A 23,511-nucleotide genomic window follows, 5' to 3' on the forward strand; every position below is an offset into this window, starting at 1 on the left:
GAATATTATATCATTAGAAATTAGTAGCGTTATTATTATATCAAATACTACAGCACCAACAAGTACAGCATTAGTATACAGCATTAAAGACTGTATGATATGCCATGTGCCTGCCGATGGCTGCACTACATGTCGGGAATCCTGATGGCTGCATCTGTTGCGCCTCCCAGATAGTTTCTGTAAGCTTTTTGCAATGCACTTGTTTTCACAAATAATACTGTGTGCATTAGCCGCAATAGGCCTTGAATGATGCAAATAAACACATTTCTGTGTGCAGCAGAACACCACATGAACGAGTGTCATTTAAATGAAGTATCCAGTTGTACAAACATTATTAAACCCCCCAGCAAAAGCTCCATTTAGCGCTATGCAAACTGCTCTTCATATTAATGAAATCAAATCGTTTCTCATTTCAGTTCTACGAAAATTTTCCTGTGTCTCCATCATACTGAGCACTTCAACAAGCACAAACCCGCACCTTCTGTCGCATATTTTTACACTGAGAAACCACGTTTCATTACCGCTTGACAAAAAGTGGCCATCATTTAGCTTTAAACAGCACTGGCTATCTAAACAAGCTTGTCTGGCTATAAAACAAGCCAGCCAGCCAGCTAACTTTGCACGCATAATTGGTTCCAGTCATAGCTAGCCATAGCCAGAGCTTCAGCCCTATTAGGCCTTTAAGCTCCAAGAAAGGTGGACGTATACATGCTGGTTAACCACGATCTGCTGATGTAATGTTGGAGAAAATAAAGCCTGTGGTGCCTAGTAGATTGTTGTGAGGGACAAGGTTCACGACAGCTTGCACGCAGTGACCGAGTTCAAGACCACTGCAGGTCTTAACCCTTTCACTGCCACGGGCGTACCGGTAGAATACCTCCCCCCCCCCCCCCCCCCCCCCCCCCCCCTCGTTCTCTATCGTGCGTTCAAAACTTCGTACAAAGGTGGTGTATTTGGACTGGCCGTGCCATCTGTTGAATCTTTCTATGAGGCTCGTATACAATCTCATTCTTTGCTTGGGGGCGTGGTTTTCTCCGTGTGCGGTAAAGGATTCAAGGGTTGTTCTTTGTTGGATTTTATGCTTATTTTGTTGGCGTGCATACTACAGTGTGTCAAGTTCAGGGGTGCGCACCATTGCTTCTCCAATAGACCCAACATGACTCGATCACCGATTTCACTCTCTTTCCTCACTCTTACTTGCCGCTAGCAGCAGCAAACGAGGCTTTTTTAGCTTCTTTCCATCGCTCTCAGTCATCCTAATTTCACAATGTGCTATTTCTCTCCGTTGTGCGGGCCACTGAAAGCACACTCTCCATGCAACACGGTTACTTTCGGATGGCTGACAGAGCGGGACCTTTGACTGCGGACTTGAGCGATGATGTGATGTCACAATCTTGCGGCATACCGCGAAGAAGTGCGACACTTCTCACGAGCGGACAGCCCGGCGAGTCATGAGCCATAAAAGGCCTTCGCCTTAATACCAAGGGAAACTGTTGCAATGTTTGCATGTCGGCTCAAGTCAGCTCTGCACTGGGCTAGCTTATTAAACATGTTGAGATGATGTATCTTCCATCTTGAGCTCAAGCACTATGCCAGGACAAAACTAATTAGGTTATTGAACAAAGACTCCTGCAGTGGCTGTGAATGAAGACTAATGCTTTCTTTCTGAATACTTTTCTAAAGTGTTTGTATTCAACTAAGCGATCCTGGGTTCCACAATTTGTCCGTGTACCCCAACATGGGTTGAATTAAGTCATGTGAGCTGACAACTTAGTTGCTGGCATGTAAATTCCTGCACACAGTTCAGTTCTTTAAGGTTGTGTAGACCACTAGGTTAGATTATTAAATCAGAAGAACAAGTGACGTTTGCAAACAGTAAGCAGTCACCTGCAAAAAAAAAAAAATGGCACTGTACTAGCAAATGACTAACTTCCAGGCCGTGCAAAGACCCCAAGATAAGGAGGGACCCAATAAACGAAACCCCATGAGGCTCCAGAGGTTAAAAAGGAGTCAAATCCAGTGCACTGTGTAACATTACTTAAAAGATCAAATTGGCTTGCCCAGGCTTGTAGGTTATTTTAAGAAAGCACAAAAGCCATACAGCAGTTGCGCGATGATGGAAAAGCATCTCCTTAAGCCATGCTGCCCTTTGCGAAAAACTGCTCCTCCGGAAAGGCCAATAAGTGATTGCACTAGAAGAGCTCAATGCTCTTGCTCCAGGAGAACAAGGCCGGTCCCATCATTTCGTGCATCCCACCAACTAGCAGCCTAGCAGATTAGCACTGCTCTAGCTACCTTCCAATCTCTAAGCACAATAAAGGTGGAAAGGCTGGAATTGAAAATTACATACGAAAATTCAGAGAACTACTCTTCATACTTCCAGGAAAAACTGCTGGGTGTATCATCAGGCCCGAATGACTAAGAAGTGTCCTGCCGCCAAAGTAAGTTGCAAGGACACCTTACTGTGTTACGATGACGTCAAGAGTCAAAATGTCTCTTATACAAGCAGATATTACAACAGCAGTTGTGCCATTAGACTTCCTGTGCTAGTTACTAGTCGCTAGTACAAGAAAAAAAAAAAAAATGCCAGCCTACCAATACCTCAGCAACAAATTATATTACAAAGAGAACATTTAATCAATCTATTTTTATTTTGCATCAAATTTCATTTTTATCTTGATTTTGAATGTAATGCAAGATGCATTGTGAAGCAAATCAAGTCTGGAAATAAGCTCGCATTACATTCGTGAAAACATTATATTTCTTCTTTTTCATAAAAAACACTCGCAAAATAGAAAAAAAAAAAATTCTGAACAAATTTTAAAAACAAGCCTGAAGTCAAGAACTTGTCAAAAATAAAAGCCACAATCTGGTGCAGTCAGAGATCTGCTACACACATTTTCAGGTATCATGTTGAAATATACGCTCAGTTATTGCAACCGAATTTGACAAACACAACACTGACAGCAAGTATGGCAGTCCACTTTTCCCAATAAAGAATTTTGGTTCATCGAAACCTTTCGCCCAAACAAAAATACTTTCTGTTCCCCTCGTTATCATTCATCTCGCAATGACATAAAGATCTTGCCAACGAGCCATCCATTGTGTGATCTTGTCTAAAGCCGCTCTGTGCACAACTCTTTTGGGACCACGTCATAAGATATGAATGATGGTTTTCGACGCACTCCTTAATGCACATTTCTGTGCGTTGGAACATGTAGCCTCATCCAGATTAGATACATAGCACAACAATTGTAGTTCCGGGTTCTGTGTGATTCACATTTTTTTCAACAGGCAGTGCCATAGAAGAAATTATTCAGAGCAGGGTGGCCTCAACTGTCAACGGAAATGTGTTGAGCTTGCGTCAGGATGCGCTACGAATTTGGCACCGATCGCGTGATTGAGCTGCTTCTCCTGGAAATATTTTTTTTATGCCAGCAGTAGCGAGGAGTCTAAATGCAACTGCACTAGCTCTGACTTCAGCTAAGATGATCAATTAGTCAAGTATCAGTCTAGAATTTCAACTAGTGACCCAAGGAAAGCATGCTTTCAATTCCAACTTGCTCATTTTGTATTGCCGCTGTTTTATTTCCATTCACTAGGGTTTCAGCCACCTAAGCTAAAGTTTCAGCAACAAGGAAAGCTTCAGCACATGAGGTGGATCTACGAGAACTTCAACGGGTGCAAAGCTCTTTCAGCCACAATGAGTGGGGTTTGATCACCTAGATTTCAGAGAATATGCCCTAGAGCAGGTTTTCAATTTTGATGGTAAAATATATTAAACTCCGCCACCCTCTGCACAATATGTTGCAGAATATGCCAGCTATAAACTCAACAAAGTTCGAAAATGCAGCAACTGTAAGCTGTGTTATGAGCCCAGAAAGACTGAGCTCAGAACGACCATTCTTAAGATTTTAGCAATGCTGTTATGAGCACGACGAGACTTCAAACAAAACTTCAGCACATAACGCATCATTCTTTTTGTAAAGTGGTTTCACTGCATTCTGTCAGTGTAGCTGGGTGAATGGATAAGTCAGACTCAACATAACTGTCGTGTGAACAGAATGGTGGCCAGTGATTTCAAACAGCACTGGAAAAAGAACACAAATCTGCAGACAGGAACACCAAATTTTTACAGCTAAAAAAGAGAAACGTAACTTATTTTGTATATCATGACTTAATTTAATTGCATTAATTTTTTTTACATATTTATGCCTTTATTTTACCTTCCGAATGTTTTTTCAGAATGTTCGCAGCAAGGCATTCTTTGCATTGTGCACAACTACTGTATAACTACAAAATTTGCACGCATTTAAAAGGTGGTCAAATAGCTGAATTAAGCATGCATTATAATAGAATTGTGCAAATGATTCATTAATTAAGAAATATTTCCAATACCCTTCACACTCACCTTTTTATACCACAGTTCTGAAAAGGTTGGGAAAAAAAAAGAAAGAAAGAAAGAAAGAAAGAAAGAAAGAAAGAAAGAAAGAAAGAAAGAAAGAAAGAAAGAAAGAAAGAAAGAAAGAAAGAAAGAAAGAAAGAAAGGAGGGGGGGGGGGGGGGGGGGACTTGTACATACTCAAGCCATATTTTCAAAAGTAAGAAAAGGCACTGTACCATTTTTGCATATTCTGAAATTCTGTCATGGCATGTTTCTATATTCATTTTTCACCATTTGCAATTTGTTTTTCCGAAAGTTTGCACTGAAAGATGTTTTTGGATGATTTTCTTCTTATGTGTAATGCTCAAGTAAAAATTATTCACGCGTTTTGAAGAACATTTAAGTAGCTACATTCTGATATATATTAAACTAGAATTGTTTAAATACTACATTTCTGAAAAAGTTCTTTTTCAAAACCTTTTCGAACCGCCTTCTTTTTTTCTTCTTTTTTTTTCGTGGTCCCAAATGGAGCAAGCAGGCAGGGGTCGCTTAGCAGTTTTAAATGACAATCACTAGCCAATTTATTAGCCAAAGTACAAGATGCTTTTCATAATCATGCAAACTCCTTAAAAATACAAGTGACAAGATTTCACCACTTCATGACCTCCCGTTAACTTCTTTACTGGCACTAGTGCCGGGCTTTCACATGTTAAAAGCAACAACAATAAATGCCACAATGCATTACTTTCCAAAGTCCTTTTGTTTCTTTGTAGACAAACCAATCAAAGCTACCTTAGAGTGAAGTATGCACCAAAAAGGCATAGTTGCCTAAGGACACAGAATTTTGATTTGAATTCCAAATCGATGCAAACCAGATCACAACACACTTGCATATGCACTAGTACTGCATTTTGTACACAACAGCAAAATCACACTAATGGCCATGTGAACTACAGTTCCTCCACACAGCAAGTAAAACCTCATTAATTCAAAGTCAGTGCGACAATGGGAAAAGCTACACATATATCCTCCGCGCTCCTTCTGCAGTTGCACTTTGCTTTCTACTTTCCTGCGAGATAGCATCATGGCGTGTTTGCAACAGCAGTAAATTACAAGCATGCTCTTCTAATTTGTTGACTGTAATTTACAAGCAGTAAATTACAAGCAAGATCAAGAACTGAATGACAGTCAACCCTGTTTTCCACACCTGAGAGTGCAGCTAAGTGGCTTGTGGCAAATCTGCACGGATGTGTAGAACGGATTCCATGCTGGGCGCATGTTCCTGGAACTATTATAAAGTGTCCCCCTCCACTAGCTACCGCTCATCTGAGGGGGCGACTGCCAATGTGAAGGAGTTCGGCAAACAGTGCGCTTGAACTATCATTATCACCAGTGTGACTGTACCCACTAGCGCAAATGTCTCTCCCATATACCTCCAATTAACCCGGTCAAGTGCCAGCTGCATCCATTTGATTCCCACAAACTTCCTCATCCCATCTGGCCACCTAACTTTCTTCCTTCTCCCACTATGTCTCCTCTTGGAATCCAGCCTGTCACCCTTAGGCACCATCAGTTATTCTACCTTCAAATTATGTGGCCTGCCCAAGCCTATTGCTTCTTGATTTCGACTAGAATGTCATTAATTTGCATTTGTTCTTTGACCCACTCTGCACATTTGTTCTCTCTTAATACACCTATTGCTTTTTTGTTCCACAGCTCTGCATGGTCCTCAATGCGAGTTGAACTCTTTTCATTAGTTTCCACGTTCCTGCCCCATAGGATAGGATAGTACTAGTAAGATACAGTGTAGGGCCGCGCCCGAGGATAATCACTTGTACGTGCGCGTTTCTGCACGGTGCCGCCAGCCGCCTGTCTGCTTCTGGTATTGTAGAAGCGGTCCCCCTTCTACAAGTGTGCCACGTGTGGGGAGAGTCGACCGGACCGTAGGCACCGGATTTGCGGGACCGTTTTAACCCGAAGGTCATTCATGGGAACATGAGTAGCGGAACGTAATTCGTGCTGCAGGGTGCTCGCATGTATGGCACCCTTTGTACTGGCCGGTAGCGAGCACCCAAATGACCTTTTGTCCTTTTTTTTTCTTCTTCTTTTTTTTTTTTTTTTTTTTTTTTTTTAACGCTGCGACTTTCAGCAGTGCGAAAGGAAGTTTATCCTGTCTGCAGATGCGACAAAAGAGCGCCCGAAGAAGCATTCAGGAGTTGACTCGGGTATTGTGCTCAGAGCGGGCAAGCCAGAAGCTCCCCTTTAATCCGGCGCCAGGCCTTCAGCATGGCGGCTGATTGATCTTTCCCTTTCCATGTTGTTGCTCGTAGTGGTAAACACGGGTGGCGCGGAGCAATGCACTGTGGAAAGGATTCAGCCAGCAGCGGCAACATGGATGGGGCGGCGGTGTGCGGGAGACAAGTGGGAAGAAAGTCTCCCGAGAAGAGAGGGTTCGACACCCTCACTGGGGAAAGAAATTCGCTATGCTTTGTTTGTTGTAATTTGTATTGCTAGTGGGGCCCTGAGGTAGAGGCTAAGGCCAACCCATGGGGCTGTGCCCATCTAGCGTATTTCCTTATTGGACAGTTGATGTGTGGGGCTGGCCTCTGGAAATGACCGCCGCTATTTCTTTGTTTTGTGAAGGTGTAAAATGAGACGTGATCCAAGAGAGTTCAGTCCGGTCTGAGCTGGGGCTCCATGCGTAGGCATGTAACGCGGCTGTTCTGCTTAGGCTCTAACTAGTTAGGTCTAAGAGTAAAGTAGCGCAGTGTTGTTTTTTGTAAATTCATTTCAACTTCCAGGTTTACTCTCTGTATATATATGTCATGCTGTAAATATATGCTCTACCATCATCACCTTCAAGTACGCCTCCTGGTCTTCCCTACGCCGGACTACATAACAGGAAGGGTTTAAAGAACCTTCCAAAAAGGAACGAACAACATAAATTCTACTTACAGGTTATATACTTTTCACTTGAGGGATGCAGGTAACCTGCCAATCTGATAGTACTTGCCAAAGGTGCTCTAGCCCAATCTGATTCTTCCAGTTATTTCTATTTCGTGATTCGGATCTAACACCACTACCTGTCTTCAGTAGACGTATTCCCTTACTCCTTCTAGCACCTCGTTACCTTTATTGCAAGCTGCTATTTAATTCTGAGGCTACTGAGCATTACTTTCATCTTCTGCAAATTAATTTTAGGCCTACTGCTCTGCTTTGCCTGCTATGTCATTAATTGTCCTTTGCGGTTTATCACCTGTGCTACTCAGCAAAGAAATGTTATCAATGTTCTTTCTGGTGTATGGAGCTATGTGTACGCGTCACAGGGTGTGTACTACAGCTGCTCGTACAATCCTGCCAACAGGATTGCCAAAATTTGGACAGTTGTTTCTCTGAAGAAAGGTCGGCTTTATGCAACAGTATTTAAGTAATTGAGGTGCTGGTAATCCAGGCCTCCACCCATTCCACACCAATAAATGAAACTGTGCAGGCCAGTGCTGCACACATTCAAGCTGCCATGGGCACAGAGCAAAGTGGCCACGTTGTGGGATAGGCACTGCCTTGACCACAGCCGTGCTGGAGAGAAGCGCGTGCACCGCTGCCTCCAGTTCGACCCAGGTCCGGCCATGCCTAGACAGAATGCAGAGAGCATTCATGGCTGCACTGCAGTGAAGCATGTCAATTCATCTGCAAGTGCACGCTTTGGCCACCCGCAATTAATAGCCATAGTGGGTGTTTGTGCAGGAAGTTCGGGGGCACTACAGCATATTAATCACTGGCATTGATTTTTCAGTGTCCCTTCAGGGCTCTGGCTGTCATATCATTGGTTTGTTGTGAAACAAGGATCGGATATTGCTGCACAGCACAACAGCTCTGGTGGTACAGGTGGCTGCTTGGAATTATCCAGTCAAATTTACATCAGGCAGTATGGAACTGTAGAAATTCTCTTTTTATTTTAGATTATATACCATGAATAAAAATTTTGGCGGTCACTACAGGTTCTCGCTTAGAGGCCCACTGTCCACCCTCCGGTCGAAAATATTTTGTTCCCCGGTGACTGTGAGACTTCGCCCCTAGAATGCAAGGCCGCAAAATTTTTTTGAAAAGATAACGCAGTTACAGCCACCGCAATCACCCGATTCTGTCATGCTTCTCTCCTTCTCTTCCCTCGCAAAGGTTTTTCACTCTCCTGCCCGAGGTCGTCTAGCCTCCGCAAGACAAATTCCCCTTCCTCCTCGGCGTTTGGCGGGAGGTGGGGCGTGGCACTCCACGAGCGCGAAAAAAAAAAAAAAAAAAAACAGCCGAGGGAGCGCGTGCCGCTGGATTCAGTCTGGCCATGGCGAGGGAAAAGCGCGCAGCGAGCGATAGACACCCATCCTTCTCCCGTCAGTCAGTGAGACGGACCAATGGACGTCGTTCGCGGTACGTACGTCATTACTGGGGCCCGTCGGGCCAGCGCAGGAAACGGGGAAGCTGGCTTCCCAAAGGAGAGCATGAGAGAGCTTTGAATTGTATTTTTGATGCTTTGCGGCGTGCGTCTCCCTGTAGCATTTTGCACAGACTATCTCCGGTACCTGATCGAAACACTGGGGTCCTTTGCTTAAAAGGGCCTTCCCTGGACAGTGGCCCTTTAAGGGTTATGATGCGACAGTATTAATGGCTTCCGTCTGTGGCCCCCTTCGCGAATCCTCGTTGCCACGCATGCACTTCAATGCTCACCTAATGCCAATACCTTATTATTTCTGTCTCTATGATCTCACACATGCACATTAGTATAGGCGATGCGCAAAACGCCGATAGCGCCGCCTGTCGTCAAAGCCCCAAAGCGTAGGCGGGCTCGGTCAGGCGTTGCTCCCGTCCGAGTCTATGCGCGCGCGGTCGTGTTAGCGTCGTTGATCGTGATTTAGCCGATTTCACGCTGCTTTCAACCCTCAGCAATGTCCAGAAACAACTGCTGCGTAGTTGGCTGTTCGAACACATATAAAAACTCGCCAGGAACGCGTTTCTATAAGTTTCCAGTGCTGCCTCACGAGCAAGAACGACGGCGTCGGTGGATCACGGCTGTTCGACGCAGAAGGTAAGCAATCGCGCTTTGTTTACTGCAGTGTTGTAACGATTACTATGCTTTCGGTCCTTTCTGCTTGTCACTACACCTTCAGTGAATGCTCCCCTGTTTAAATCGCGAAACGCCAAGCCAGAGAACGCAGAGCGAAGCTGTGAATTGCTCGTTGCGTTAGAAAGCTTTTAACAAAATGCCTCTTGTGAAAAAGAAAAAAAAAATTCTGCGCCTTAAAAAAGCATCACGCGATCACCCATGCCTTACACGGAATAAGTTTCTGCTCTGCCTATCGATGGCACCGAAATTGATACCTGTTCAACAACATAAATATTCGGTGAACGCTCACCTCAGCTATCCGCATGCCGTTCTAGCCTTCTGCATCTGATCATTAAAGGTTTTTGACAACGCGTCCAGCTTCGTTTTGGGTGCTGTAGCATAACAATTCGCGGTAATCTAAATCGCCTCACCTTCGAAACACTGCTGCATTCAGTTTAAACATATTTTCTTTCCCCGGCTGTGTTATGCGTTGCGGTCACGGTGAAGTTGTAAACGTTTCTGATACCTTCATTTTTTTTTCTTCCAATTTTTAGAGGGGCTACCGCGTGCCGATTTTATTTTGATTTTGCATATGAAATGGCGAATTATGTTCATGTTGATTCGTTGTGGCGGCAACTCTACTTTGAAAGCCCCACGGTGCCTCATGTGATTACGATGCCCGGCTGCTGGCCCGAATGACGCGGATTCGATTGCAGCCGTGGCGATGATCACATTTCGACGTAGACGAAATGCTAAGAGGCTCGTGTACTCTACATGCAATGTTAGTGCACGTTAAAGAACCTGAACTGGTCGAAATTATCCAGAGCGCTGCACTACAGAGTCCCTCAAAAGCAAATGTCAAGCATGATACTAAATATTACCTTTGAAGGGTGCGCTACATTGAAATCATTTTCAAAGTGGAGATAGTTTATGTGGTTTAATGTCCCAAAGAAGTCGGGCTAGCCCAAGTTCTTTGAGACATTAAACCACATAAACTATCTACACTTTGAAAATGATTTCAATGTAGCGCACCCTTCAAAGGTAATATTTAGTATCATGCTTGGCATTTGCTTTTGCACTGTTAATAAGTACCCTTTTAAATTTCTTAATTCATGCACCTTTCTGTAATCTAATCGATCATTTAGAGAGGATGGGAGCCCCTGGGAGCCTACGAAAAACAGCAGGATCTGCAGCAAGCACTTTCCGAACGGCGAAAGATCAAATGATCCCAGAAGTCCTGCATACGTTCCCACCATATTTCCAACTGTGTACAAATGCACCAAGCCTGGCAGTTCCGAAAGGTATCAAAGGTAAAATTAAAGTTGATGGTAGGTGTTTTCTACTGGCTGACATGAGACAACTGAGGCAAAGCAACAGCAGGATGGTTGCTCTTAAAGCTCTGTTTGTTTCTCTTATTTGTATTAAGACCTGGTAGGCAGGAGTAATTGTGCGAAATGGGTTCTAACAAGGCCTTAAGTATCGTGTGATGACACTGTTAGCTCACTTTTGCTCTTTGCTTAATGTAACGAAAGCAGTTTGGTGACAAGCCTATGTAGAGCTTTAGGCGCACTGCCATCGAATTTCAAAAAAGAACATATTAGATCATTAGAGACTATTTCTGCGCATGCAAGATGGCAAACTACTCCTGCCTTTTGTATTCATTTCATACTCTTCTTTTTGTTACCATCTAACAAACCTTTTGACTACATGATAAGGAAACAGAAGCTTAATTTCACTGTGGTTGGTATTCAGCCGAGCGACCTTATTGTGCATCATGCAAGCAAAAAGGCAGAGGATAAAATAGGCTAAATGTGTGTGTTCAGAAGAGCAGCTCACGTATTGTGCATAAATATATGTATCTGAACTGATGAGGCCAGTATGAGCAATGCATTTTGAGATATATCTTGTTATGATTGCAGGTTACGTGCACGTCAGCAGAAGGAGAGCAGTGTTCCTTCAGACATCGCACCCCTTGAAGATGTTGTGGCTGACTACAACACAGAGCCAGAAAAGACAAGTGTATGTACAGTTGCTTCATGGCTAATATTGATCAATGGTTATTTTGAAATGTCAACAAATATGGGTCTGTGACATTTGTTTTTTGCATTTTGTTGTACTGCATCATAGCTGTAGTGCCACATGGTGGCATGTGATTCACTTGCATTTTAGTGGCTCATTACAGAAGTAGAAAATGTTAGGGTTTCCACACCTCGTTTGTTCATTGTGCAGGTTGGAACGCAAACTGAACCTTGTCCGTGGAAAACAGAACTTGACATGCCAAACCTGTTCTTTTGTTGCATGCAAGGCTGCAATGCTGAGACGCAAGTAAGTGACTCGTTTCTTATCATTGTTTCACATTGCGTGATTATATATTTCTATTGTGTACTAGACACATATTTAATGCATATAATTTCAGGGGAAAATACTGTGTCACATACACAATTTAAAATTAAGGGTGACTATTTCCCATGGTTCTGATATTTTTTATGCTATTCTTGAAGAAATTCTGCATTCTTTGTGTGTGATTTGTACATTCCCTAATTGGAATTTACTACTTTCAGTGAAAATATATTTTCAAAATTTAGCATGCTAGAAATAAGTAGCTAGCTTTATCTTGTTTTTGAAGAGTTGTGAACATTAACAAGTGGTTTCAATATTCATTAGGCCGTGCTTCCTATGAAGAAAAGCACCAAGGATGCTGCATGGGGCACAACAAAAGAACTGAAAGACACTGCGTGTGACCCGATGAATGTGGTGGTATCAACAAACACTCCAAATTTCCAAGGATATCAGACGCTTGCAGCTTGCAGCCAAGACAAGGCTACAGACATTCTGAAATCGATTGCTGGTGTCTCAGTCCCAGTCTTCGAAAAGCTACGTGCAATCGTTGTTGATTCTTTTAAAGCACAGAAAGCTGAAGAGGTGGTCAGTGCTTCAAACAAACTCTTGTTGTTTTTGATGAAGATAAAACTGAACCTGTCATACTGTTCTCTAGCAGTACTGTTTGGGGTACACAGGTCTACCTGTTCCAGGAATTTTTTCTCAGTGCTGAATGTTTTACACGAAAAATTGAGGCCCCTTATATATTGGCCATCACGATCAACTAACCAAATGATGATGCCAGAAAGCTTTAAGCCGCATTACGTGGACTGCCAAGTTATAATTGACTGCACAGAGGTCGCCTGTGCTACACCAAACAGTGTGCATGAACGTGTTCTCATGTTCTCAAATTATAAAGGATGCTTTACTATAAAGTTTCTAGTAGGCATCACGCCTAGCGGCATCATAAGCTTCATTTCCAGACCTTATGGTGGCCGTTCCACAGATTCATTTATTACTGCAGACTGTGGAATTTTGCACCTTTTGAAAGCTGGGGATCTTGTGCTCGCAGATAAAGGGTTTCCTCAGGTCAGAAGCAAGCTGGCAGAGCATGGCATAAAACTTCAAATGCCAGTTTTTGCCCGTCCTAACCAACCGTTTACTCGAGAAGTGAACACAACATATAATGTTGCAAGTGCCCGAATACATGTGGAAAGGTCCATCCAGCGGATGAAAATATATAGGATTTTGTCTGAAAAACTGTCTTCAGACCTGGTTCCTCATGTAGAAAAAATAATAGACATGTGCGGGGTGCTTGCGAATCTGCAGAAGCCAATTATCAAAGCAAAAGACTGCCCTTGAGCTAAACGCACTTTGATTTCACCACTGCTATCACTTTGTCACAATATGCATGCAGCATTAAGTATGATTTTTTAGTTAGTTATACTTTGTAACAATTGTGTTGTAAGTGAGACAATGCATTAATGAACATATGTTTTTTGACCCTGAGGAATAAAATTTAATGCTTCTCGCTTCTTCTTATTGCTCACTTTGGTCTGATGCTCTTGTTATTGCTGGGAGGAAATGCTTAAAGTAGAATGCTTCCAGCCGTGGAACAGATGCTTCGAGAAAGTCCACATTCACTTCAACTTCAACAAGAATTTGCTGCTTCTTTGAGTAAACATAGAAGAAACACTTCTCCATGCCAAGAACATAAAGAGATATCTGGATTTGTGTATAATACTGATGTGTCCTTTTCAATTCCAGCCTAGAGTCCTTAAATACTAAGTAAGCAACGTTACTTGTATGTTCACTGAATTCAATGATATTTTTGTCCTTGCACGTGTAAGGGCATTTCACTTCAAGCAGTGCCAGCCCTGATCTTTGACATACAATGCCGTCGGGTGTGCAGCACAACCACGGCTGTTCGAGCATCACTGACAGCCCACAAGTGCGGACTTCGGTGCACATCTCTTTTTCGAAAGACTTGATCGCCTCAGCCTCCAAGGCACTTCCATAAGCTGTGGCAGGGGACCAGAATCTTTTCTGCTTCAAAAACCCTTCAACAACGGCGGAGGGATCCCGTCTGGATTTTAGTATAGTGTGTGGCCGGCTGCTGGCAGAGATCCAAATGGCTCTCATACTTCTCCATAAATCGAAATCTCTGCCCGGTTCTCTTGTCTTTACTTCTATCTGATGTATCTGATCCGGAGTGGCTACAATATTTGACATATAGAAGTCCATTTCTTTTTCTGTGTGTGTCCAGTTTTCACTTGACCGGAAAAGTGCTGAGGTGCGCATGTTTCCCTCTACAACTGGTTCCAAGTTCTCGGTTGCTTCATCAGCTGCTTCTGGTAAAACTTGAGGACGGAGCTCATTGCTAATCGCAGTGAGAAGTGGGCAGTTTTCTCCCCAAAGGCCTTCGAGTAGGGCGGCGACAGCTGTCGCATCTTGGGCAGGAGGGGCTGCTGGAGGCAGTGCAACCACGTCTTCCACTTGCTTCCCATAGAAGCTTTCAAGGCAGGCTCCCTTTTGATAAATACCAAGGCTTTTTACCGATGGCTTGCCCCACTTCCTTGGGTCATTTGTCCTTGAACTGTGCTCTTTGTTGTTCACATATTGCACCACAGCAGCAATGTGTTTACAGCGTCCTCCCTGTCCTGCCTTGCATGTGCATCTTGCATCTTCCAGTGAGAAATCGGGCACCTGTGAAAAAGAGGCCTTAAATTACACTTGAAAGGATCCACTTTAGAAAGCTTGCGTCAACTTAGTTTCACCAGCCCCGTGTTGCACTCAGCAAAAAAAAAAAAAAAAAAAAAAAAAAAAAAAAAAAAAAAAAAAAGTTTTTGATTAAAGGAGATTGTCCCAGTTAAAGACTGCGGAATAATTTCGACCAGCTGCGGATCCTTGACGTGCACCGACATCGCACAGCACATAAATGTCTTTTTGCGTTTCGCCTTCACCGAAATCCGGCCGCACCGGCCGGGTTCCTTCCGGCAACTGCGGCTCAGGAGCCGGAGTTCTCAAACCGCTCAGCCGCTGCGCGGGTTATTAAACCGATATTTGCGAATTATGCACTTCGAACTTGTCATGCAATTAATTTGAACGCTAGAGCCAATGTTCCAGTAATCTGGTAAGACTACTTAAACAATAAGACATCGCTGCGCTTGCTATTCAGGCTAAAGGTACTAAAGCTGATAATAAAATCCGCTGAAATATGCATTTCGGCGCAAGGGCGATACGAATGAAAATGGAGGTGGTGATAATAATAAAATAAATATGAAATATTAAAGCAATATGCTCCGATAGCTAATCGATGAGGCAGATTTTCAGCTATCGCCTCTACTGATATCTCACTCCCGTTCTGTCATGAAATCGTCGACGCGCTTTGCCTTTTTAACAATGAAATATGTGAAATCCACGCTGTACAGGCGATAGTAAAGCGCAAGCATAAAAATGTTCAATGCTTACTACCGGAGTTCAATATGTGCTATTTATATCTTGCTCACGATGTTGCTTTGCTAGCTCACTGGCTTTTTTAACACGAACCATTCGCATGTGCGGCGGCGCTCCCTCAACCTACTGTACTGTGCAATACATTGCACGTATGCGAAGCGAGCATGTATCATTAAGCAAAGAGGGACCACTGGTTCATGGGTCAACGTAGGAAAGCATTAGCGTGGCGTTGTAATGAAATCGGCATACTCACAATGAGCTCCACTTCGTATGCAAGCTTGTTTACACTTGTTTGCGGCAGGCACTTGGCGCATATGGAGACGATGTCATCCCAGGCAGCCGTGACGTCGGACACATGCCCACTATTATATAGTGCGATCCCCTTGCGCACGCTGTCACCGCAGAAATAACCGTCCGGGACGCGCACAAATGGCAGGTCGCACGCACGCACCTCAGCCATGCTTGCCGGACGAGGCCCGCCTGCGCTTCCAACGACCGCCGCTAGGCGGCTTTCAGTGGCGCCCCTATAGGCGCTGCGCATGGCGTATACAGTTGTCAGCTACCACATTGTGTGAAAGACCACTAGATATAAAGCACTGCTTTAACCAAGTTGTATGAACATGCCTGTGTGGCCTAGAAGCAGTCTCTACACCGGATCCAAAGGTCCCCGACGGTTCGATTCCCAACTCACCCTGTCAGCTCAAAGGAGCTCCCCGAGTTCGCAGCCCCTGCCAACTCTGCCATATCACGTGATCCCATGTGATCACACAATCCGCTGACTACGGGCCATGTTACTTACCAACTACCTCCTGCTAGAGACATGCTCATGACTTTTTGGTAACAAGGCGATAAAACATCGAGGCTGACAACAACGCTGGATTTTTCTGAGGAACGGGGCCCTTAAAGCTGTCGTGTTAATAGGCCTGCATTGCAGGGTATTCCATTAGAAAAAAGAAATGTTCTCTATACTTCACCTGTACTCTGCAACACCTCCATGGTACTTTTCCATTGCAGTTGCAGAGCTCATGCCATAGAACATTTTGTACATCTTGCCATCCTTCTCCATCACCTCTCCACCAGACTCATCATGGCCTGCCAGCATGCCTCCCAGCATGACAAAGTCTGCGCCTGCTCCGAATGCCTTGCTCACATCACCAGGACAGGTACAGCCCCCATCCTAAGAGAGAGGGTTTCCAAACATCAACAAGTGCAGTTATCACACATTGTGTGACAAAATTTATGTACCTGTATCGAGTACAGAATCAAAGAAAGTCTCCATCCTAGGACGAGAGGAATAAGGCCAGCTGCTTTCAAGTGCCACCCGAGAAGTGACCATGTAAGCTTGCATGTCAATTAACTCTTTGTATACTGGTTTGGTTTGTGGGGTTTAGCGTCCCAAAGTGACTCAGAGTATAAGAGACGTCACAGTGGAGGACTCCAGAAATTTAGACCACCTGAGGTTCTTTAACGTGCACTGACATCACACAGCACGTGAGCGCCTGGCTTTTCGCCTCCACTGAAAAGCTGCCGCCGAGGCCGATTCGATCCTGTACCCTTGTATCCATATATGCTGCCATCAAAACTAACCAGATAAATGGTTACAGAAAAGAATTCAAGCTGTGAAATAATATAAAAAGATATTGCTTCCCCACATGCAGTGACATGCCAGCAATATTTTAAGCCATTTTAGCATAGTGTTTTACTTCCGATTAGCAAGCTGCTCATACATGCTGACCAAGACTGTGGGTGTGGGGAAATAATGGGCTACCACTGCTCTTGCTAGACCACCTGAGACTTGTTTCATCTGTGGCCAAGTAGCAAGCAAGATCTATCTGCAAGAGATGGAGAACGTACAGTATGTCCCCTCACTACACAATGTGCCATGTGTTGGTATTAGACTGGACTATATATGCTGAAGACACTTAGTTAAATCCCAAGTGCAGCTGAAGGAAGTGCTGCTCTGTTTTCTTTCTTATATAACCACAAGTAAGCTCCAGCCACATTAGTAATTTTTCACGGCTACTTTGCATAGAAGAAACCAAAAAACTGAAATTCAGTAGAGTTAGTTGCTAGGTCAGTTGCTATTGGTTCATTTAAGGTCATAGTTTTCGCAACGACACACGGCCAAGGAAAGGAAGAAGGACGAACACAACGCTGATGTTCGTCCTTCTTCCTTTTCTTGACCATGTGCCGCTGCATTGAAAACTATTTTACGATAGATGCCTTGCAGGAACTGAACGACAAGCAAAGAGAACAGGCAAAGTAGCTGCAGGGCTGAGGCATGGGCAGTGAATAGCAAAGAGCTCACCTCTACTTATAAATGCATTCCCTGAGGCGACAACAAACTAACTTAAATATGGATGTAATGAACCTCCATCCAGTAAATGCCTCAATATTACAAGCGTCTCTGATTCCCCACAACCGTTCCCATTAAGGCCTGTGTATTCGTAAACCCCATATAACGAAAGTGTTGTGGTGGTTCACCTCGATACAACGAACTCGTTGAGCAGACCCTCTAATAGCTAGTGAAGCATTATTTACAATTTAGCTGAACCACACAAAATCTTTGTAATGATTAAACAAATCATCATAAGACACATGCCTACAATAGCAATGAGCGAATGCAGCTGGCACAACGCATTGCGCTTCTGTGACATTGGTGCCACTTTGTGGTAATTAAACACAGGAGGTTTTAGCTTGCATGCATAAAGTGCTCAAAGCAGTGAGGCAAGGAGAAGCAATGTTAAAGCTAGGGGCGATGGAGAATGGTGTGCCGCTACTGGGCACAGCAACACATCACAAAGAAGCTGGTTAGGGTGCTAGTGATGATATAGGATGAGAACCGTGCAGTGTGTAGTGACCGATAGTGCAAGGCAACAACACATCACAGGTGCATGCATGACGCATCCACCTATCTCACTGGCCGCTCCCTGCTACTCTTGCCCTCCTGGAATTCACTCCGTTACCCAAATGGATTAGGGGTTACCTTCCCTTTGCATTACATGCCTTGCTAATGCCCATTCCTTCTCAATTTTCGCTCAATAATGCACACTGACTAAAAGCCTGTATTATGCTACCTCGTTTCTAGAAGCATTACACAAAAGCGCCTCACAACCAAGAAACAACAGATACGCACTGAAATAATGTGGCCATCAAGGCCATGAGCTGCATCTGCACATTCAATGACAGCACTGAGCTGTGGATAGCCCACACCGGTTTTCTTGCGAGTGGTACAGACAGAGCCAGGTCCAATGCCAACTTTGATTATGTCCGCTCCAGAGAGGAGAAGTTCTTCCACCATTTCTCCTGTCACAACATTTCCAGCCTGGAAAAAAACAGACACACAAGCATGGAGACGAATACTGCTGTATGCACATCCACTACAATAATGGAATATTGTGCACTCTTGTGTACGAGGCACAGAAGAGCCTCTTCACTACTTTCACAAAAGGAAGGCAGGGAGTATCACCAATAGAAGCCAGCAAGTGAGAGTTCCATTTCTCATATACATCCTTCCCCAAGCGGAACCACTTGACTGCAATCTGTTTTCAGGGAAACAGTGGTTTCAGCATTCTGATCAAACATGTATATTTTCACAGGCTATGCAGACCAATGACGAAAATCATATCAAAGAGGTCACATTCATTACGAGCTGCTGTAAGATATTGTACGCTGTAGAAATCTAAACCAAAGGCTTTTTACAATGTCCTTCATATGATGTCCCAGAATAGATTTGCTCCTACATATTTATAAAACAGCACTGTACAGTTTCCAGTATGTCCGATGAAGGCAAAACGAAGAGGTGTCCGTGCGCTATGCGATGTCTGTGCATGTTAAAGATCCCCAGGGAGTCGAGATTATCCCTAGCCGTCCACTACGGCTCCCCTTTGTCTCTTTCCACTTTCATTCCCACCTGTCTCCTTTCCCTCACAGCAGGGTTCAGGTGTCCACAGAAGCAAGTGTGACAGATACTGCACCTTTCCCTTCCTGTGAACCAATCATTATTATTATTTCCAGTACAATGCAGAAGCAAGAGACAATAAACAGGAGATATATTTCTTTCATGCTAGGTTCCAGTAACCACAGCCTTGGGATGCAGTTCCAAGAAAAAAAGTATTGGTGGCTGAAGGAAAAATTGGCATTATCTTTGGCCGAAAGAAAAATGCCGGAGTTTTTGGCTGAAACACATTACACTGACACCATTTACTTTGGAGGAAATGGCTGTAATAAAATATCTAGCAGCCTCCCTAAAGCTTGCCTTACCCAATTACCACATATGATTGAGGAGAGCCACAACCTATAAAAAAAAAGAAACACCATTTTGTCACCTATTAGAGATAGGATGAGAAGGGTGGTCCATGTTTAGGGTAAACACACGAGTGGGTGGCCGTGCATTCAACAAGACAGTACATCAAAGCTAACTGGACTATGCAGAGAAGGACCTGGAAGTGGTGTTGCGCGTTGTCCGACATTTAGTAGCTTTGATGGCTGGGATATGGCCACATGCTCACATGTTGACAACTCCAGCACCAGTGCCTCCGAAGTATCAAAGCATACTCAAAAAGCAACATGCAGCTGCCTCATTTACTCAACTTGAGCATGCAAATAAAAGCTGTACAGGGTGAACGGGGAAAAAAGAAAAAATAACTAACGAGAAAAACAACCATAACCCTAAAAAAAAAAAAAAGAAAAGAAAAGTGGTGGACATTTTTTTTTTTTATTATTTAGACGCACCCTCAATTCCATACAACTCATATTTTAGTTTCAAAATGTCCATATTATGCTTCAACGGATCGCAATAGCTCTCGGCAATTTAACGGCAGCTGTCGTCATGGATGATTCAGGCGAGACGCCTCGTGAAGTGTCTACTTTTCAGAGGTTGGGAAGACGACAGTTCGAATTTGATCATTCAGTGGATGTAGCTCGCCGAGAGGCTGCCGCACAGAGACAAAGAGAGGCGGGTCGAGTGAAACGTGCCGCCACCTTTGCTTTGGTTACTTAGGTTCAGCAGGGCTAAACCTTTGCCTCTTTTTTTTTTTTCTTTTTCTTCAGGATCCTCTAAACAGTAAAATCCTAAGGAATGAAGTTGGGGGGGTGTTTGATGGCCGAACATTTTTCATCCAGGTTTGCTTTGCATCACTCGAGGGTCTTCTTTGTGCCGTAGGCAGGGTTCAGTTTTCATTCTTAGAATAAAAGGTAGTGCAAAAGGGTGAGGACGGAGGAAGGGACACAAACACGAACGCTACTAACAACTGGTTTTATTTTCCGCAGTAGTTAACAATATATAGGCCTACACATCGCATGCGCACATGACAATTGGGCAGCCGCAGCCTTCTTAACAGAAAAGGAAATTTACTGACATATCTAATAATCGCTGAAAGACCAGTAAACAAGGTAATCAGCTGAGAAAGGGCATCAAAAACAACCACTGCAGAAACCTAAAGAAAAACGATCATGCGCGCAAAGGACGGTACACTTCTTACAGATAGCTCTGCACGAAGGCGCGCTCACCAACTAGCCCAGCAACAAGTTTTATTGATTCAGTCTTCCTGCAGCTGCCAATGAATGTTCCCTGCATTCTCTTTAGAAACAAGTATCTCCAAAACTGGTGCTAGGTCACTGCACCCAAATAATAACAATAACAGGTAGCGGAAGGCAGCAAAAAACACGTCTTATCTACCATAGATACACCAGACCAGTACTCGTGAAAATACTTACCATGATCGTGTGAGTTGGAAACTCAGCCCTGACAGATCGTACAAACTGTACGAATGCTTCTGAATAACCGTTGGCAACATCCAGACAGATGTAGCGCAATTCTGGGATTTCTCTCAAAATGGCCTTCATCTTCTTATAGTCTGCCTCACCAGAGCCAGAACTGACAGCAACATTCTGAATTCAGAAACATTCAGTAGTTATTAGAATTTGTGGAACAATACAGAAGCAGGAAGTTTTACTGCAAACAACATGAGCTAATAATAGGCATACACTAAACAAATTAAGGCAGTGGTATCCAGGAAGAAACTGATTAATGACTTCAGACTAGTGGGAACTATGCGAGTTATGTTGGTCAGCACTGATTAAAAAAGCCTCTCTTATAAATGTGGGCTGTAAAAGTATTTTAGGCACATGGAAACTTCGAGACTGCGTTGAATAATGTGAAATGCATACGTGGCTTTTAGTTCAAATACCTGGCAGATTCAACACCTTCTTTCAGAAATCAGTTACAAGCAGATAAGAATTCTCCTCAGGGGACATGCAATGCTTTAAATCATGTCACACTCTGGCCCATATCTGTCAATGCCTCTCACGTAAAGCCCAATATAGCGGGCGTTTAGGGGAAGCCAGTTACCTATAAAGATGGCCTTCGCACCATAGCTTACCAGTACTGGCATACATTATATATATATATATATATATATATATATATATATATATATATATATATATATAAAAAACAGTGAACAGTAAGCTGACGAAGCATTTCTACTAGTCACTTTTTAACTATCATTCTTAGAGATCCAATGCAATTACAATTTGTAGCTAACCACCAGTTACAGCCACATCAGTTTTTAAAATCTGAAACCACAATTACTCTTGGCACAACTGGTTAATGAATTTTGGCTATTTTGCTCACCTTTCAAATATCACACGTCTCTATGGCACACATGATCTGTCCCACCCACACTGTGGTGCTTGCCGCTCCAGTGCAGATCGGATGGTGAAGGCTGCACGTGCATCCTGGAGTAATATGTGCTGGTTGCCACCAGTGTGTGCCCACCAGACACACGGAATTTTGAAAAAAGTGAGAAAGACTGCCAAAATTTCTCAAGCCACAGCACCGAGGATGATTGTGGTTTCAAAATTGCCAGTTGCTAATGAGCAGCTACAAATTTATAATTGCAATCGGGTGCCTAAGTGCAACAGCTGAAAAGCTGACTGTTGGTGTTGCAAACAATACGGTAAATTAGTGTACAATGGTCCTCGAGCAAAACTTCACCTTACCTCAGTTATTGTTGGATTGGATGCACAAAACTCCTTCCACTGCTCTACTGAGTAGTGTTTATGAATGGTAGTAAACAGTGAGTGCTGCAAAAAAAAAAAAAGCCAGAACACAGTGACTGTTACTTGAACAGAAGGACCCAGAAAATAAGAGAAATAACTGCATAACCTAGGCCTAGAGTGATTTGCTGGTACTTAAAAAAAAAGTTTTCATTGCTGATCAGCATCTGGCCATACACACTCATATACTGACAGCCCAGATAAGAGCACAAGTCAGGCCCATAAAGCTCAGCAGCTTGCTTACAGACATAGATGGGCCAGAATTCATCAGGCCCATGAGACTGAGCTATCGGCTGTGACTTACCTGAAACTTTACTCTTAGCAATGGCAATACATTGTGGGGGACACTTAAGCTCAGTCTTTCTTCAAGGGTATGGTAGTAGCGTAGGCTACCATTTAACCAAGCCTAGGGGTAGCGTGAATGCAAGGTTCCTGGCAGGCTGATTCTGATATCACCCTCCCATATGAAAGGAGAGGTCCAAGTTGGTAGCTCCTACCAAACAAACATAACGTCAGACAACCCTATGTACAGTCAGTGCGTGGCCATGTTAGCTGCCAGCTCATGTATTTTCAACAAAACACTTTAGTATAATCTGCATAAATGAGACCTTGTATGCTGAAATGCTGGTTGCACACATGAAAATGACTACCTACTTCTTTGCTCATTCACTGCTTGATTAACCAAACTTTTGTCAGCTTAATTTTCAGACAGAAATGGGAGCTTATGCCATGTTCCATTGTGCATGTCATGCACTGAAGCACAGAGCAGCAGTGGACCATGGCAACAGCCTAAGTAAACTACAACGACCACAGCGCCCATGCAAGATCAAAATGTGCGATGCTGGCCCTCACTAACAAGAGAAACCACACAGAAAAACATGTTCGGCTGTTAAGGCCCACAAATTTCTATCCAGCGCCTGCTCGAGCAGCAGTAAGACAAGTCATATGATCCTACTTGCTCTTCTTGGTCGACGCTAGTGTTGTTCGCTACAGTAGTGAAGCTCACACCCAATTCTGGCACAACAATGGAGCAATTTTATGAATAACCCACTGATCTGTCGTAGCATATGGCAGGTTTAACGAAATGGTGCAGGTTGGTACGACTGGTACAGCCTATCCACCATTTGTATGCAATGCACTCAATGACAACACAAACATCCATTTCTCAGCACTGGACGATCGCAACACTTCATCAC

At 43.6% G+C, this 23,511-nt stretch overlaps 3 protein-coding genes across 5 annotated transcripts in view; 2 read left to right on the forward strand and 1 right to left on the reverse strand.

Moving 5' to 3' along the window:
* Positions 1 to 23,511, reverse strand: part of LOC146202715 (GMP reductase 2-like) — a 30,268-nt gene that overhangs the window by 4,130 nt on the left and 2,627 nt on the right. For all 3 annotated transcript variants that reach the window (XR_014703731.1, XM_084588270.1, XM_084588271.1), the window contains 4 exons: positions 22,259 to 22,342; positions 20,972 to 21,145; positions 18,390 to 18,578; positions 16,228 to 16,430 (listed from right to left, as the gene is read on the reverse strand). Coding sequence is in view for 2 of the 3 variants with exons in the window: in XM_084588270.1 (XP_084444396.1) it covers positions 16,228 to 16,430; positions 18,390 to 18,578; positions 20,972 to 21,145; positions 22,259 to 22,342 (650 nt within the window). In the remaining variant the exon portion in view is untranslated. The remainder of the gene's footprint in view (positions 1 to 16,227; positions 16,431 to 18,389; positions 18,579 to 20,971; positions 21,146 to 22,258; positions 22,343 to 23,511) is intronic.
* Positions 9,258 to 11,611, forward strand: LOC146202716 (THAP domain-containing protein 11-like). Its single transcript, XM_084587512.1, has 4 exons — positions 9,258 to 9,460; positions 10,624 to 10,779; positions 11,398 to 11,497; positions 11,606 to 11,611. Exons 1-4 carry the CDS (start codon positions 9,321 to 9,323, stop codon positions 11,609 to 11,611), a joined length of 402 nt encoding a protein of 133 aa, XP_084443638.1. The 5' UTR covers positions 9,258 to 9,320.
* Positions 12,155 to 13,817, forward strand: LOC146202717 (uncharacterized). The gene is made up of 2 exons (XM_084587513.1): positions 12,155 to 12,886; positions 13,710 to 13,817. Exons 1-2 carry the CDS (start codon positions 12,155 to 12,157, stop codon positions 13,815 to 13,817), a joined length of 840 nt encoding a protein of 279 aa, XP_084443639.1.

Source organism: Amblyomma maculatum, chromosome 1 (assembly GCF_055883805.1).
Source record: "Amblyomma maculatum isolate TAMU_Amacu chromosome 1, ASM5588380v1, whole genome shotgun sequence".
Lineage (NCBI taxonomy): Eukaryota > Metazoa > Arthropoda > Arachnida > Ixodida > Ixodidae > Amblyomma > Amblyomma maculatum.

Bases quoted from the DNA above. Each gene is read 5' to 3' on its own strand.
- LOC146202716 (XM_084587512.1), top strand. From the start codon at position 9,321: ATGTCCAGAAACAACTGCTGCGTAGTTGGCTGTTCGAACACATATAAA. The intron at 9,461-10,623 runs GTAAGCAATCGC...TCGATCATTTAG, and splicing joins ACGGCTGTTCGACGCAGAAG to AGAGGATGGGAGCCCCTGGG. The intron at 10,780-11,397 runs GTATCAAAGGTA...TTATGATTGCAG, and splicing joins AAGCCTGGCAGTTCCGAAAG to GTTACGTGCACGTCAGCAGA.
- LOC146202717 (XM_084587513.1), top strand. From the start codon at position 12,155: ATGAAGAAAAGCACCAAGGATGCTGCATGGGGCACAACAAAAGAACTG. The intron at 12,887-13,709 runs GTCAGAAGCAAG...TCGGGTGTGCAG, and splicing joins CAGATAAAGGGTTTCCTCAG to CACAACCACGGCTGTTCGAG.